The 18,733-nt window shown below is 32.8% G+C and overlaps 1 protein-coding gene across 1 annotated transcript; it reads right to left on the minus strand.

Moving 5' to 3' along the window:
• Positions 1-2,698: 2,698 nt before the first annotated feature.
• On the minus strand, positions 2,699-3,460 carry LOC149375825 (uncharacterized). Its single transcript, XM_089596816.1, has one exon. It carries the CDS (start codon positions 3,458-3,460, stop codon positions 2,699-2,701), a length of 762 nt encoding a protein of 253 aa, XP_089452942.1.
• Positions 3,461-18,733: the final 15,273 nt, after the last annotated feature.

Below are 18,733 nucleotides of genomic sequence, written 5' to 3' on the forward strand. Positions count from 1 at the left end.
ATCATCATGTATCAACAAGAGAAAGACGTTCTACGTCAGTTAGTGAAGGCGCGAAAGGCAGTTAAAGAAAAGTACAGACTGTTGAAGTTTGGGAAAAATGAGGCTAAAAAAGTGCTTACTGAAACTTTCAAACCAATTACAGACCCTCTAATGGAAATCGTTGCCGAAACAAAAAAACAAAACAAAAATAATAGTAATAATCCTGCTACTTACAATTATCTTTATAGTAAAAACGCTGAAGAAAATAATAAAGTTGATAAAGTGAGTCAACAAAAACATAGAGAAAGAATCAGAGAAGGTGATACAACATTTGAGTCTGCCATGAGTGAAAGTGATGATGATTTAAATAATACTATTCTAAACCAATCTATTGATTCTGTTCAAGTCAGTAAGAATTCATTAAATAATTTTTATTTACAAATACTTGATAAAAATCAAAAAGATTTATTAGATTTGAAGTATGGTGTGCGAAAAGAAAATGAGGTATACAAGCTTGGTGATTCGCGAATAGACTTTAAAAACAATCAAATCAAAATAAACGATATAAATTACCCAATGAGTGCTGGATTAATGGAGTTACTCATTAAAAAGCATCCTAATGAATCTCTGTTGACACAGGAGGATTTTGAAAAATACTACGTATTATTAAAAATTTCAAATGTTCACAGAAAAGGGTTTAAAAAAAACGGATCCATACGAACCCATAATAGCAATAAGTTTAATAAAATTATTGCTCCAATGTTTGATCTTGTGGTTCATAAAAAAGGTGGCTCGTTGCTACCTCATTATAAAACTGCTTAAATAATGCAACAAGTAGATTATATACACTGGGATGATCCTAATGAATTAGTAGACCGTTTACGCTTATTAATAGCTGAAAAGTCGGCAGGAAATACAAGTCATGACAATGAAATTATATCACTTATCGAAGAGCTTCGTGAGGGAGGATATATATATTGATGTATGTAATTATTGCTTCAGTATCAAAATGAGTGTCGATGTATTCGGTCGAAAATTAGGTAGGACCGGAGGTGGTAGCCGAGGTCCTCCTGGTATTGGATACAAACTTACCATAGATGGGCAGTATGACTTAGATAATAAAAGACTATGCAATGTTGGAACACCAAAACATCCTCAAGATGCAGTAAATTATGCTTACTTGATTGAAGTAGTTAAAAGACTTGAAAAGGAAATAGATAGCTTTCGAATTTTTATGTACAATTTGCAAAAAAAATTCCCATTTATTCAAGCTGATTCAAAAAACTTAAACCTAGACAAATAATACATGGAGAAAATTGTTGAGGAACTCCATAAGGCAGCCAGGCGTAACTATCCTCGCCGAAAATTCAACATACGTGGCTTAGACGAGACTTGGCAAGCAGACCTTGTAGAGATGCAGCCTTACGCTCGTGAAAACAAAGGTTATCGGTATATGCTTACTGTAATAGATGTTTTCTCTAAGTACGCATGGGCTATACCTATTAAGAAAAAAACTGGTGAAGAAGTAACTGCAGCAATGCATTCCATATTGAAAAAAGGACGGGTGCCCGTAAACATGCAAACTGATCGTGGTAAAGAGTTCTACAATGTCAACTTCAAAAATCTCATGCAGAAATATAAAATAAATTTATACTCGACGCACAGCAATCTCAAAGCGTCTATATGCGAGCGATTCAATCGTACTTTAAAAGATTTGATGTGGAAAAAATTTAGTTTGCAAGGCAATTATCAATGGCTGAGTTTGTTACAAACGTTAATTAAATTTTATAACAATAGGAAACATCGAACGATTGGTTCGAAACCAAAAGATGTTGTAGCTGAAAATGAAGCTTAAATTTTGGAGAAAATGAAAAGAAAAAGTGAAAATAGCAGTAAGTCTAAGCCTAAATTCAAAATTGGTGATAAAGTACGAGTAAGCAAAACCAAGCAAGCATTTGAAAAAGGGTATACGCCAAATTGGTCGACGGAAATATTTACAATCACACGAGTAGCAGCAACAAATCCAACAACGTATCATCTCAAAGATTACCAAGATCAACCTATTTCTGGAGGTTTCTACGAGCAGGAGCTGCAGAAAACAAATCATCCCGATGTTTATCTCGTAGAAAAGGTTCTTCGAAGACGTGGGAATCAAGTTTTTGTAAAATGGTTGGGGTTTGACTCCAGTCATAACAGTTGGATTGATAAAAATAAATTATGAAAATATACAAGTAAAGAAAAATTTTTTGCTTAACATTATGTAAGAAGATATGTACTTTGAATGAATAAACACTTTTAATTTTAAAAATATATAGTTATTTATTTTTCATAATATTTACAAATTTATGCATATGAAAATATAATATGATCACCATTATACATTACGAACAGTTTAAACTTATTCACTGCTTCTAATAACTCATTAAAAAACTCTTCATTTTCCAACAAAGCAGTACATATTTTGTTGGGTAGGAAAATTTGAAATTCATCTGCCAGCTCAGCGACTATCTTCAATCCATATTTGGTTTTCACTTTTTTAAGCTTAGTCACCATGTAATTTTTATCTGGAACCATATCAATAACTTTCCTCGTTGGGCGGAAATTATTGCTGGCAACCTTATTCAATGCTGCGAGATCCATCTGTAACATATTTATGAAAAAGAAAAATGATTAGCTTAGACAATTATGCAAGTATTTTTTTCATGAGTGCGTCTGTTTACTAACCTTCGATATATCGTGGTTTTTTACACAAGGATTCGCTTGAAGATGATGATGATGTCAGCTTCCGTTTACTAAGTTCAATCCTATTTGAACCTCTGCTTGCGGGTAGAATGAGCTCGTCTGGTTTGGACAGCTCCTTATAATGGGCTATCCCCTCTACAATTGTTGGTTGAACTATGACTTCTTCTATCTGATTGGATCCCTCCTCTATCAGTCCTTTCCTCTCATTGGTTACTTCCACCTCCAATATGCTAAAATGACCCCACGGTAGGGTATCTGTAACACCGGGCTGTAAATATCGTTTGTCATCATGCGCACTTAACGCGATTTTTGTTTCTCTCTCCGTTAAAAGTTGATGATGACGCGATCTAATATTTTTTTGCTGACGTGTCATACTAGTGTTTTCACACAAGCATGTAATATAGTCATCAAAAGTTATCGTAGCTTTCACAACGGAATTTTTAACGCCTTTGGCTTTTTTCACTGGATTTTGATCTTGTATCTTTATACTATACATTTTGCTCCTTAATCCTACAAATTCCAACATGATTTTTCCATTACATTCATCCTTCATTAAACCAACAATTTTTTTATTAACGAGTGGTATATTAAATTTATTGTCTGAATGATAGTCTGAAGTATCGAATTCCCCAATATTTTCACGCATAATATTATAAATATTTTGGTTATTTATTTCATACACAAGACTATCAGTGTCTGTGTACAAGAGTTTACAATCATCATTCATTTTACTTCTCATAAAATCATAATGAAATTTGTATACAAGTGTCTTTGACAGATCCAACACACTTAATCCCACATATATCGGTTTTTTAATACATATATCAGTGCGCAACAATTGTATAGCTACAAGCTCTTCGTCGAATATGTCACAACTATGAAAATTCGGTCGTGCAATGTAAGCCTCAGCACCATATCTACCATTCCATTTATTGACAAGCTTAACATCAATGCGTTTGCGTTCATTTTCCATTGTTTTTCCATACACAGCATTGTTGAATAACTTATATAGCATCTTCTCAAACTCATTTTTAGCATTCTGACGCTTTTCACTATTTAAATCTATGTATTTTTCCAACCATAATCTTTGATTAAACTGTATTGCTCTATGGATTCTTGTTATACGGAGGCCATGACTTACAGCTTGCTTAAGTGCACGATAATGGATCACATAACGTTTTTTATCATACAGCGTAGTCATTAATTTTTTTTGTTTGGAACCTGGAGGTGACATATGCTCAGCACAGAATGGTAAGTCCTTATGAGCATTATGAAGAGTTTTTGGATATTCAAGATCAACTTCGAGTATATAGCCGATGTCAGCATCATCTGCCACGTTTAAAATACCTAATGGGTTAACATTTTCGACCCATTTAAAACCTGCGAACGGTAATGGTTGAGTCATGGCCCATCCATACAAATTGTTTACATCATAATACATTAAATATTTTTCATCCCTATTTGCTTGATAGCCTTCCTTCATGTAGGGATTATTAGCTTTGGCGTATCGATTACAGCATTGGCTTATTCCACCTCGTATACCTCGCTCTATAAATAAAACTTTGTCTATGTCAGTCAACAATTCTAGTTTAACCTATAATTAAAAATAATAAAATTTTTTAACAGATAATTAAAATAGTATTAAAAATAAACATACAATGATGATGAAATACATCATGACTAACAAAAAGTATCAATTACTCACCTTTGTATATTTTAGCATAGCGTCCCAAGTTAAGCCGGGTGTTGTGTAGTAATGCGCTGGATCTAATTGATACGTCTCAATACAATTACAACGGAAATTTTCGAATATTTCAGTAAGAAGCAGTACGTCAGTCTTTAAATATAAATCAGAGTACTGCCCAAGAGTATGAATGTTAAAAGTATCCCAGATATTTTTAGCATGTTCATACTCTTCGTCAGATATATGTGTTTCGTATAAGCTGCTGTAAAAATCTTGTTTTGATGGAAGTTCATTTTCTTTTAGCTTTTCAAGAGAAGAAGTATAATCATACGGGTATACCCCTTTTCTTTTCAACAAGTTTATCTGCGCTACTGTATACTGATCATCTCGAGAAAATACTTTTTCTAGTATTTTTAGTTCGTCTAAATATGATGACAATTTGTCAAGAGACGAGGCCATAAATTTAAAGGAATCAATAAATCGAAGATTAATATCAGTACCCTCTACGTATTTTGTGAACGAAATATATTTTTCTTTTGTCTGCGGTAAAAGCTGAACTCTTCCAGGGAAACACTTGGCTAGTTCTTTTATAAATAAATGTGAATCGTAACCACTCAAGTTATGAAAAATTACTGGTATCATTCTTGAGTCTTGATAGCTAATATTGCACTTGTTGTGGGCAGGACCGCGATATCTGAAAATAAAGAAAATTATACATGACCAACTAAAAATTATTATTATAATAACAAATTACACTTACTTTCCAGTAAAATGACAATGATCTCTAACTTTTATATCATCCAAGTTAAAGGGTTGGTCGCATATATGACACAAAGATGCTTTGTCATACTTAGTTTTTTCTTCAAGAGTCAAATCAATCATTTTCAGGGGATTTTTATATGATTCTTCTAGTTGCAGAGCAAGAAAATAAAGAGCTCGAACAAACCACTGAGCAGGTGTCTCTTCGTCTTCTTTACTTTGTCTATAGCTTTTATATTCTGATTTACTATCGTCATACGAGCACTTGATAAAATAACCAATGCTAAATGCTTTGTGACATTGATAGGCTCGAATACTTTCAACAGGTTCCAATAAGCATTCAAAGTCTGCATATATAACAAAAGGTACACGGTTCTTGTATGTAAAATTTTTAAACTCAAGTATGTGCTCATTATTATTTCTGTTAGGTAATGTAATTTTACTCTTGTTTAAATTTTTGCAATCAATTTCATGCGCTTCCAACTTTTGCTTGGACCAGAAATAGTGAAGGCAGCGATCACATATATTTGCTGCATGTTCATGTTTAGATAACTGCTTACGTACTAGACGAGATAAATTTTTTATCCATACGTAATAATATTTGTACTCAATATCATCATTGTCGATTAGTCTATTTGGGTTATCTTCTTCTTCACTATCCAGATAAAAATTTTCAACAAGTAAAAGATTGACGTGATTTTTTTGTTTGTTAGTCGTTAAGTGACTTGGAAAAACATCGTATGCGTCACCTTTTTTTTTTAAAAAATATAAATTAACTGAAATATTATTTTGCTTTTCAAATTTAAAAATTTTTTTAGGATTAACAGGAAACTCAATACCATCAAAATTTAACTCTTTTTCATATTTAACATAGTTAGAGACACGATTCGGATTTCTTTTTGCGGGATGTATTGCTGACAGAATAGCCCATTTGAAGCATTGATTATCTACGTTCATTATATTTACACAACCTTGCTTTTTCTTAATATAATCTGGTAAGTCTATAAAAGAACTGCCTCGCATAGGGTTAAGTTTATTAATATTTATAACTAAATTTAAAATTGAACGCAATGCCCAGCCAGACCCTTTATCTTGAAAATCATCCATACTTCTCTCAAGCGGAAGTTGCACATTTACATCAAACCAATTGCTTAAGTCTGTTGTGTGATATACTGCTTCCGATTTTGTATTAAAATATTTTATACCTTCGTTTTGGACACTATCTGTAACTATTACATACTCAGCCGACAATACTGTGTTTACTTTTAATGCTTGATATTTACTAAGAGCACTCTGTACTCGTTTAGCAAACTGTTTTTTAGCGTCTTTGAGAAACTTTTGCAAATCCAAATGTTTTAAATTAACTATCAAAGCTGTGGTGATTCGATTTTCGAATGCACTATTGACATCATGTAGACTTACATGTGCAACATTCTCAACCGCGGGGTCTGTTGCTATACCTTGACCTTGAACGCAATCTGCAAGATTTTTTTCAAGTGTATTTGCAGCTGTCATTTCTCGTATGAAAATTTCTGGCTCATTTTCAAATGTTGCAGCTGCTGCTGCTATTTCTTGATCTCTGTCAGATACGAAAACTTCGAATTCATTTGTAAATATGTTTGTTGCCTCTATCACATTTAAGTGATCGTAAAGTAGCTGTCTAACAGAATTTAGTAAGGCTACGGCACATTCAAACTTTTGTTTTTCCGACGTCATTAAACCACATCTTTGACTAAAAATATTAGCTTCCCCGATCACTGTAAGACTATTGTCTAATAATCTTTGAATATGAACAGCATCAACATTACTATTAATTACTTGTCTATATGATTGCCATAGACAATGAGCTACATCTTTGAAATACTGTGCAGTAGCCATAGTTCAATCGTAAAAGGATGTGTATTAGCCACTGGACAGTATAGCAGTGAATTGCTTGAGCGAAGCACGCTGACTATATAGTATAGCAAAATATAAAATTAAGAAAATGCACCAGGGGGCAGAAGTTTACATGAAGAGGAGAATGAGTCGACATAGTGGGGGGGGGGGGGTACTTAAAGAGTATATAATGCAGATGACTTTTGCTGCAGCATTTGTTTTGTTTAATCTGCTGAAATATAAACATGGAATACATTGTAGAGGTTCAGGGGTTTAAGACTGCCAGCAATAATTTTATTATTAAGGAAATTTGTTACATTGAACTTGGAAAAATAGATGTTATGCCAGTTATTATTATGCTCAAGCCACCTTTTGCGTGGGAAAATTTATCAAATAAAGATAAAAGGCAAAATCGATGGTTGACAACTCATTTTCATGGTATTAATTGGAATTTTGGCAACACTTTTTATAAAGAAGGACTTAATGTTTTAAAAAATGAATTGATTGACGCTAAAAAGATTTATGTGAAGGGTCTTGAAAAGAAAAAATATCTTCAAGAGATATTACCATGCAAGTATGTATGTTCGTTCTGAATCATAACATTTTATTAAATGGGTAAGTTATCTATATTATCTTTACTTTCAGAGTTGTTGATATAGCAGAGTATGGATGTCCTGCCCTTGCGATTCTCACCAAAGACTATTTGCCGTGCAAATATCACAGATTTAGTATTGACTCATCATGTGCTATGAAAAATGCATTGGCAATTAGAGACTGGATGTATCACGGGAAAGTTGTCAATCTGGGATATAAAGTCGTTGTCTCTTAGAAAAATCTTTGGATTAACGTTTTTGAACAATATAATATGAATGCGTGCGTGTATTTTATTATGTTGATAATGAATAATAAACTTTCAATAAAGTATTTTTCAATATAAATTTTTATTTTATTTACATTATACATACATAAATTACAGTAATTTATTATTAAAAATCTGAGAAATTTCCCAGTTTTTACTCGCAAGGTTATCGCCTACTCGGCGTAACTTTACATTAATAGGTAGCTCTTCGTTCCTCTGACGCTTTCGAGGGTGCTTTTTTTCATTGTTTTCTTCTTGAACCTTCCTTTTTTTTTTTCCTTTGCTTTTACTTGTTTATTTTTTTGTGCAGCTTCTTTTTTCAAAATTATTTCTCTTAATTTTAGTCGCTCATTGATTAATTTTTTTTTTTCTCGCATTACAATTTTTGACATTTCGTTTTTAAGAGCTGTCAAAACTCTTAATTCTAACAAATTTTGATCACCTTCAGTCCATTCATTTACATTATCTGACAATGTTGGTGCTATCGAAGAAGACGGTTGAGATGATGGCGCGTTTTCTGCTGCTATCGTTGCACAAGAAAAGCGTTGGGGTGGCGGGGTAGGTGGTGGCGGTGGTATAACGCTGTCTTCTAAAAACGCTGCAGCTAATATTTCATCACCTTCAGTCCATTCATTTACATTATCTGACAATGTTGGTGCTATCGAAGAAGACGGTTGAGATGATGGCGCGTTTTCTGCTGCTATCGTTGCACAAGAAAAGCGTTGAGGTGGCGGGGTAGGTGGTGGCGGTGGTATAACGCTGTCTTCTAAAAACGCTGCAGCTAATATTTTATCAAAACCTGAGTTTTGATCCAACAACGAAGTCAATGGTGAAAGTGGGATTTGAAAATTCAAAAAATCCAACAAATCAGATGGTATTTCCTGCATGGGATCTTCATTTCCTATTGACCGAAAATAATAAATATAAATTAAGGAAACGGCATTTATCATACAATAAAATAATAGTAAACATTCTTACCATTTTCTACTGTCAGCATCATATTTTCAAAATCATTTGGTGCTTCTGTGGCTGCAATTTCTACAGCCTCTATCTCAGCTGGTACTTCTGGGACTAAAACTTCTTCTATCTCGGCTGTGGCAAGTGCTTCAAAATTTCTAGCTGAATATGCTAGAAATCGTCGAAGTTTTCGCTCTTCATACCTCCTAATATCGGAAGCTTTCACCTTCTTCCCCATTATATTACTGAAAATAAAAAAATAAAAAACATATATGTATTTAAAAAAAGAATTTGGCATCATTTCTGCGCCAAAAGAAAAAAGATATATGTATTTAAAAAAGAACTTGGCACCATTTCTGCGTCGAGAGAAACAAAATAGTTAAAACTCTCGGCATCATTTCTGCGCCGAGAGAAAGAAAATAGTTAAAACTCTCGACATCATTTCTGCGCCGAGAGAAAACAGTTAAAACTCTCGACATCATTTCTGCACCGAGAGAAAGAAAATAGTTAGATCTCTCGACATCATTTCTGCGCCGAGAAAAAGAAAATAGAACTCTCGGCATCATTTCTGCGCCGAGAGTGTGGAAAGAAAAAATTTAGAAAAGGTAGATAATATAATTTTAAAGTTGACTAAACTAACTTACCTTGGAAAAGCCTATGTTCCACAGAATGAAGCACTTCGTAAATGCTGCTGATACTCCCAAGGTTGTCAAGTAAATAAGACACACGCGAGTAACAAACTGTCTTACAAGATGACATGGAAGTGCAAAGTTCTCCCTCTATTAGGGCAAGATTGTTTTTTCCAAAGAAATTAGGGAAAGGGTACAGTTTTCCCTTTGAATGATTTTCATTGGATCGAAAAGTATTTTCTTGAGTGAAAGAAGTAGGGGTAGCTGGTATGCCCATTGCAATTTCCTCCACTTAAATATATGAAAGTTGCAAAGTTCTCCCTCTATTAGGGCAATATTGTTTTTCCAAAGGAATCAGGGAAAGGGTACAGTTTTCCCTTGAACGATTTTCATTGGATTGGAGAGTATGTTCTTGAGTGAAAGAAGTAGGGGTAGTTGGTATGCCCATTGAAATTTCCCCCACTTAAACATATGAAAGTTTGTGAAAGTGGAAGGGGCAAAGTTTTTCTATTTTCAAGCTACGGGTATATAAGGAAAAGCACTTGATGAAATATTCAAAACAGAATAGTTTTAACCAAGTTATAGCTACTCAACTCAATTTGAAGATGTCTCCTTCCCGTTTGGCACAGCAGATGGAGCTTTTGAACATTAGCTCTGTGGAGACGGTATTTTTTGGAGATGACTTATCCATGGAGACCCTTTTTTACGGAGAGGAGTTTGAGGATGACATCCGTCCTCGATCACCAGCTCGTGACTCACCGGCGTCCCCAACACCATCATTCATGATGGCTTTTGAGGAAAGGCAAGAAGAGTTTTTGCCGCAACCTGACTGTTCAGAAGCTGATTGGGTCATGACTTTTTTCGGTAAGTCAACAATATTTTATATTATTCTTAAATCAATTACATTATTTCTGAGTATAAGTGGCAAACACTCAAAAGATAATGTACTACGTATAAAAATTTGATTTTGTTATAAATATTAAATTTGTTTTAGACTTTGAGGGTAACTTCCTCACGAGTTCGCCGCGGCAAAATTTTGCTGCTGAGGTACCATTCGATCAGATGGAGGTGGAAATAATACCTTTGTCAAGAGAAGGAGAAACATTTTTGATGGAGCTTGAGGAGATGATGAAAGCGTATGAAGGGGACACTTTGTTTCTGGGTAAGATATAAAAATTTAAAACTTATTTGTATTTTAAATATTCAGTGTTTGTAATAATTTTTAATGTTATTTTAATTTCAGGAAATATGTCCGCTCCAGTTATTGATCTAACGCAATCGCCTGCAATTAATAGGTCAACACCTGAGGTTGACCTGAGATCTCCTGTGGTCAGGCCAATTCCCGAGATAGATCTAACATCTCCGGAGGTTGACAGGTCGGTTCCTCTTATTGACCTCACATCACCTCAAACTTGTGATGTGGACTCATCGCCAGAAATTATCTATGAAGTGAACAACAAGAGAAAAAGGCTCGAAAAAGAAAGCGAGGGTGTGCATGAGACGAAAAAAGTTTGTCGTAGGCTTTCATTTTAATATTGCATTGTAAAATAAAAAGTTTTGTAAAAATCTAGATAGTAAGCAAAAATAAACAAAGCATAAGTTTGTATATTTTTTATAAAACATTTTCATAACAAAATAAACTAACTTAAAAATAAAAGATATTTCAAAAATTTATTTTCCTTTAAATTTCTAATCCTATATTGTATGTTAAAAATAATGTAGGAAAAATTGAGTACACGGAAATATTGAAAATGCTACGAAGAATAAGCAGAATGGGAAAAATTTATAAAGAAAAACGAGAAGAAAGATGCGAAAGTTGAAAAAACAAAATCTGTGGAAAAATCAAAAGATAAAGATTGTAGAATTGTTTAAAAAGTCACATTTGTTTTATAAGACTTTTATCAATATGTTGCATAAACGGAGTACAAGCAACTTATTAACTAATGTTGAGTATCAAGAAATTTTTACTAAAGACGATGATAGTAGGAACAAGAAATCTTGGCTTAAAACTTGGTCGATAAGTTAAATATTTTCCTACCACTCCACGTCCCCTATTATCATGTTATGCAAATAAAAATTTTAGAGAAGAAACCAAAAACATTTGTTGGATGCCTGTAAGATTAAAATAATGAAATTAAGAGGCCAAGCATGCGCATATAGAAAAAAAAAATATAACAAATATTTTTATAATTCATTCTCCTCGTTCAAATTACACATCATCTCATGTTCCATTTGGCAGCAGCACGAACTCCTACGCGATAAAGTCGTATGCGGTGGAAAAAGCTATCGCAACTCAAAAGCATGCAGGTACGTATAGTAAAAGAGAAAGCCTATTTTCCGAGCATCGCATAATCTCTCAGCAGCGAAGAACAGGCACGAGAGATATCGTCGGTTCTCCTAGTGTAATCTCTCAGCAGAACAACAGGCAAGTATGGTAAAAGAGCGAGAGAGCACCCGTTCCTCATACTTTTTCTCTCTCGTCAGCAGCTACAGTTCGGGGTACTCGGGAATACTTTCACCATCTAACAGCTAACACAGTCATATACGCTAAGAGCGAGATTTATGGCTCTCCATATTTTCATCTCGCAGCAGCTACACTTCGGAAGCAAATCATCGGGGAACAGTTCGGGGGTACTCGGGAACAGAGAGAGAAAAAGCGAATGTGCCCAAACCGCCGTGGCGGTTCGAGCACAGCTGTGCTCGAACCGCCATAGTTTATCTACTTATGAAATTTGCATAAGTTTAAAAAACAGTAGTGGTATTTTGCATTTCACACTAGTTCGTTGAGATAAAATTTATAATTCATGCAAAAGCAAATCCATTTTATACTTTTGTCTGATTTAAGTATGGAAAACTGTTTATTTTGACGTAACGTAGTTTTATGAGGGTAAAGGATCGAAATTAGAGCCAGTAATTTTATAAGCATATTTTAATGAGAGTTAAAGTTTACTAATAATGATAATTTTTTTAACATGTAATGTTTTAGTTTACACTGGCTATTAGCAATTATTTGCTTTCCTTATTTAGTAAGATGTACCGGAGAGAGTCCAGCAAAAAAACAGAGATTCGATAAAAATTTTCGTGGTAGTAACGAAGATTTTATAGCGTAAGTATAAACATAAAAAAATTAGTACCTGTAAATGAGCCGATTTCGAAGTTGATGATGTCATATTTATATTTTTTAGCCCATGCTTGATGATTTTCAATTCAGTAGAAGGTTATGGATCCAAATTTGTTTCGAAAACACTGATGAGTTATTTAAATAAACTACATGAAAAAAAATTTGGAATTAATGATTTCTACAACGATACAAACATGAAAACTGTTTACGCGCATGTTCAGCAACAAAAAAAGAGCACTGACTGTGGAATATGCCTTCTACAATTTGTAGAGAGTTTTTTTGCGGTAAGAAAAAAACATCCATTCCTTTTATCACGTATAATTAGCAGTAATAAATAGCTGTGATAAATTACAGAAGCCCATTCATAACTACAAAAGAGTTCAATCACTTATTTCATGGTTCGACGAAAAAGATATACTTGAAAAAAGAAAAAATATTTTAAGTTTGATACAAACATTGTCTTCGACTAAGTAGTATAGTTATTGTTTTTTAAGATTATTTATGCATTTTATTAATAATTCGAATAAACTACCTGAATTTGAAAAAACGTTTTTTCAATATTTCGAATGTGTTAATTTATTTTTTTTCCATTTCATTGCCAAACCCACGTTTACAAATTACTAATGTCTTCTTTTTGTAACTGTATCGTTTAATAGTATACTGTGTGTATAATAAAACGATGGTAATGTTAGTCCTAATTAATTTAATCTACGGAAAAGTAATTGTAATAAGTAAACAACAAATAAATATTTAACAGAAATAATATCAACTAGCATTTTTGTAGCTGATATATCTAATCCTTTTAATTCGTAGGGGAATAGAGTATCAAAGTACGTGATGTATTATCTATTAAATGAAATTACGTAGTTATGTGTTCAAAATACCTTAGCGTGATTGACGTTTTCAATAACTTGTTCATCAAGTGTTTGTGCTTGACAATTCGTTGCCTGATGATTAGAAGCATAACCCAAGGATACCAGTGATGCAATGTAAAAACACTAAATAACTTTGTTTTTGCAATGTATTAAAAATTCAGATGAAAAAAAAATTATTGTATTTAATTTCATGGCAAAATCCGAATCAAGGCCTGTAAAAATCATGAAAACGTCATTACTGTCAGGAGTCACTTTCAACTGGACTTTTGCATTTGAAATAAGCCAATTAATTATTATTGGGTTGAATAGAAAGATAGTTTTCCTCCAGAGTATATATGTATTTATAAATTGTTGGTTCCTTAATTCAAAAACATTACTGCCGTCCTACGAAAAAAAAAAGTCGTTAAGTGACATTTCGGTCGGAAATGAGTTTTTTATATCTATCGATTCGTACGACAATTTCCGATTTAACTGCCTTTGTAAAAATCACCAACAATTTTTCAATTAATCGTTATAATTAATTAAAGATTAATAATCTCAGAAATGATTTGCAATGCAGTAAAATAAAAAATTTTGGCAAAAAACTATTACAAAATTATTATTTAATTATTATTTAAAATTTTATATGGGAGATCGATTGTTTTTAAACATTGATCAATAATTAAATAGCTAACGGAAACGATTTGCAATGCGGTAAAATAAAAAAAAAACTGGCAAAAAAATATTTCAAAATTATTATTTAATTATTATTTAAAATTTTATATGGACAATCGATTGTTACTTAACATTGATCAATAATTAAATAGCTAACGTAAATCATTTGCAATGCAGCAAAATCAAAAAAATTCATTATAGAAAAAAAAATTTTATGACAAAATTATTTTTTTATAATTTTTTAAGCAATGGATTGTTAATAAACATTGAAAATTAATCAATTGGCTGATTTTCGTAGTGACGTTGAAATCAGTATTCGCACAAAACATGAAAAAAATTATAAAGTTAATTTTTACTACTCAATGTTGTTTTTCGGATGCTTACTCGTAATTAATTATTTAGACAATATCTAAATAATCTTTTTCAGATGCTTATGATACTAGTAGAAGGTTTGGTTATTTGTTACTGTTAATTTATTTTCATAATAACGATTAAAACAGCTATACTTCTAAACATTTGCTTTCGCTGTATTTGAATTTGGCGCCGGTATAGTGACGGTAAACGAGATGCGATCGAGAGCACTGGTACAGTCTACGTAAATGTTCGGTTGATTCTACTACATAACTGTAGTAAGAGGATCGGAGTTATGTTGGCTAACCCTGTGTAGTAGCTTCTACTATATATGTTGTGTAAGAAGATTAGCGTTCAGTTGAAAACTATTTAATAGTTAATAGTAGGAATTTTATAACATGAAATGGAAAATACAAGCTCGCACTTTCGTTTGGACCAAAATGTAAACAAAATTTCTTTGCACTTTTATACGGAACAAAGCGAAAATGTGTTAAAAAAAACGCATAACCTTAAAAGTGCCCGTCTTTTGTGCCAAACTTTAATTACGCATTTAATTTTGCATTCAATTTCGCAATAAATCAGGCAAATTTAAAAAAAGAAGCGATTGAGATGTGTTCGAAAAAAATTAATGCAGTTTTTGTATAACGATTAACAACTGAAGACTTTTTTTGTGTGGTTATCAACAAAACTCATGCAGTAACCTCTCCTCGGCTTATATACATATATATATATATGTTTGTATTTTTCACGTGCACGGCAGTACGTGCTTCTTACTACAGCGTTTAGTTGAATCTACTGTACACCGTTAGTCAACTGCCTCAAAAATCGTGTAGTAGCTGTTATCAGATAATGATAGCTAAAATGACTTCTTTTTTCTGTCAGTATATGCAAGTCCTCAACAGCTCAAGTGGTAAGCTATCTTATTGGTATGAAATGGTTAATCATATTGATTTATTAAAGATTGAAACTTTTAATTTTTTCATTTAAATTTATAAATTAACTTTATTTTTAGAACGAAGTTCTTTATGTCGCGTTACTCGGGGGGCTGGAATTTTCAAACCGACAGATTTTTTTTTTTTGGAATCAGAATTTTTTTCCTCTCAAGTTTTTCCCCTCACCCCGTCAGCCCCTCACCAAGTGTTCTCTACACACTTCCCCTCTCCTCACTATATATGTATATCTGTCAACCGTGCCGTGTTACTCTTCTGCACACCTTTACCCACCATTCCCCCTCACACTCCCAAGCAATTAATTTTTTAACAAATTTTAATTTTATTTCCCCACAGTAATTTTTCTTTGACTTTGAATTTTTTTTTCTTTTACAATTCTAAAAAAAACAAAAAAAAAAAAACATTTTCCAATAAAGAGATTTTAACCCTCGACCTTCTGCATGTAAGTCCTGTACCTTACCCACTCTGCTACGAGCGCTGCCGACTACAGAAATTCGGTTTCTTGTACTTATCGTGTGGTTCGTAACTATAACATTCCATTTTTAAATGTATTCACTGATAATACATTCAATTATGAATTTGTTTTATAAATTGTGTATTTGTTTTCTAGATAATACATCTAAAAAAAAAAAAAAAAAAATTTAATTAGCATAAATATGGTTATGTAGATTAAATATAATAAGGCGCATTATTACGCATTAAATATTTGTATTTTCATTAAACCTGAGGTTTTTTTGGCATTACAGTAATGCTAATAATTACTGTTATAAATGAAAAAAAGTAATGAAATTAAATATGAAAAAAAATGAAACGAAATATGAAAAAATGAAATATGAAAAAAAATAATAATGAAATTAAATGAAATTTTAACAAATAAAATAATATATTAAAAAATAATAAAATTAAATATGAAAAAAGAAATGAAATATGAAAAAAGAAATGAAATAAAGGAAATACAAAAGAATGAATATAAATAGAAAAATATAAAAACAAAAAATAAAGGAAATACAAAAGAATGAAAAAAAAGTAATGAAATTAAATATGAAAAAAAAAGAATGATATATGAAAAAAAAAGGAATAAAAAAAAAAGATTAAATATGAAAATAAGAAAGAAATTAAATAAAGGAAATACAAAAAAATGAAAAAAATGTAATAAAATGAAATATGAAAAAAAATAAAACAAGAAATGAAAAAAAAAATTAATAAAACAAGAAATAAAGAAAAAAAAAAAAAAATAAATAAAAAAAAAACAACACTAAACCAGGGGGGATAAATGGGTCATGGGACCCACGGTAAGAACGAAGTTCTTTGAACATGACGAGTATAAAAACACAATTTCTCAGGTAACAAGGGGGTCGCCAGACCCATTGAAAGAATGAAGCTCTATAAACGTTAATACTGCATTCATGCAGTTCACTAAACAAATACTTGAAAAACGAATAAAAATAAAAAATGAAAAAATTAGTTCAGTACTCACGATGGTTGAGCTTCGTGAGAACGTCGTGCATAAATACAGTACTCACGAAGTTCAACCATCGTGTTTTCTGTGACTTTTACTTCTTGTAAGTAAATCATAAAGAAAAGTTGTGTATAGGTAATTAAAATAATAATATAAGATATTAGTTAAAAACATTTATGAATTATAACTACACTTTAAACACATGCAAGTAAATTCACTTCCAAAATTTATTTTACAAATTAAAAATACACTATCTACTACGTATTTTTATAATACAATTTACATCGAACCTGGTTTAATTTTTTTCTTACTAATCAATAAAGCAAAGTCACTAAAAACGTTGTAATCATGATTTTGCTGAAATTTTGCATGCTGATTCTTGACACTTTCTAGAAGGTTTTAGTATAGTTTTTATCTTCAAAAATTTAATAACAATCGTAGCAAATAAGCTTAAAGTCTTGCAAAAATACGCCAGCTTTTCACTTAAGTTCAGAAGAATCTACGAGGTGGCGTCGACATAAAATCGAGGCTACCTGCAACAAAATTAAATAAGTGTGATTATAATATGCCGGAGCGTCTTAAAAATTTCTGCAGTCGTCTACTGGCAGTGTATCGATTAAGAATTTAAATGATAGTCATGCAGCTGGGTAACCCAATTACCGACGACCCTCTACTCTAATAGGCAACTGACCTAGGTCCACATCTGCCCTGAATCTGCACGATTGCCAAGTGACACCAATAAAAAACTATTGTGATTAATAATGTCTCTGGTGTAATACCAGGAGACGTGTTTAGCCAGAACATAACCTGCTCCAACCCTTCAGTCTTGAGTGGCCGTTCTACTGTTCCACCTGGTGCCGTCAAATAAATTTTGACTACAAATGTAAGCCAGGAAAAACTGCTCTAAAGGGCATGGGCAGCCACAACGGCTTCCTTATTAGTGGTCGTGTTCCTAACGGCATACCCACATTTTTTTCTGACTAATGATGAGTTTTTGGTTATCTGGGAAACGATCCAAAGACGAGATAATCTTTGGTCAGTGGTATACCTTCCTTTATTACAGTCTCCATACATAGAGACTTTGAGGGTAAGAGTCAAGCTACTCGCAGTCAGCTCTTCATCATCAGGAATAATAATAAGGAATAGCTGTAGGTCTTACCACTGGCCTTTTTTAGGGCCATTATAAATATTTACGTTCCCCACTTAATCATCAATTTCATCGGTTCTTTTAAGGGTCACTTAAGTTTAAACTACCTTGCCAACAAATACACTTTTACTACCATTTCCGGAAGCGATTCGTCGACTAAAAACCTATGTTGACTAAAAACGGCTACTATTAAATCAAGTCAGTCATTCACTGGCAGTCGTCACGAGCGGAGTTGTTCTTCGCAAGGCTGGGAACCCTGATGACCGACGAACCTTTGTTACCCTCTCGACTCTAAGCATTCAAACAGGAATCACCGATCCTCTCCAAGGTCTGTGCTGGGCGAACCTAACAGCTATGAATGGAAAAAAAACTTGAGCCAACGGGACAGTCTCCAACGGGCAAGCATCACGAATCAATCTCTCCATCTTAGATCACCAAAGCAACTGAGTCTGCAAAAAAAAAAAAGTCTTGAGATACCAACGTCTTTAACGTTATACCAGAGGTCTGATCGGGGCATTCAATATCTCGCTCAAGTAAGCAGTTTTTTCGATAATCCCTATGAAATAACTATAATGTGCATGCGTAGTTTAGGAATTATCGAAATAACTACTTACTTAAGCAAGATATCAAATGCTCCGATCAGATCCCAAGAGACGTTAAGAAAGATCTCTACAACTAGCTCCTAAGCTTTG

The sequence above is a fragment of the Copidosoma floridanum genome, unplaced genomic scaffold, assembly GCF_036245765.1.
Source record: "Copidosoma floridanum isolate Cflo_tuat_1 unplaced genomic scaffold, Cflo_Japanese_pri ptg000004l, whole genome shotgun sequence".
Taxonomy (NCBI): domain Eukaryota; kingdom Metazoa; phylum Arthropoda; class Insecta; order Hymenoptera; family Encyrtidae; genus Copidosoma; species Copidosoma floridanum.

Coding starts and splice junctions, on each gene's coding strand:
- LOC149375825 (XM_089596816.1), bottom strand. CDS start 3,460: ATGAGAAGTAAAATGAATGATGATTGTAAACTCTTGTACACAGACACT.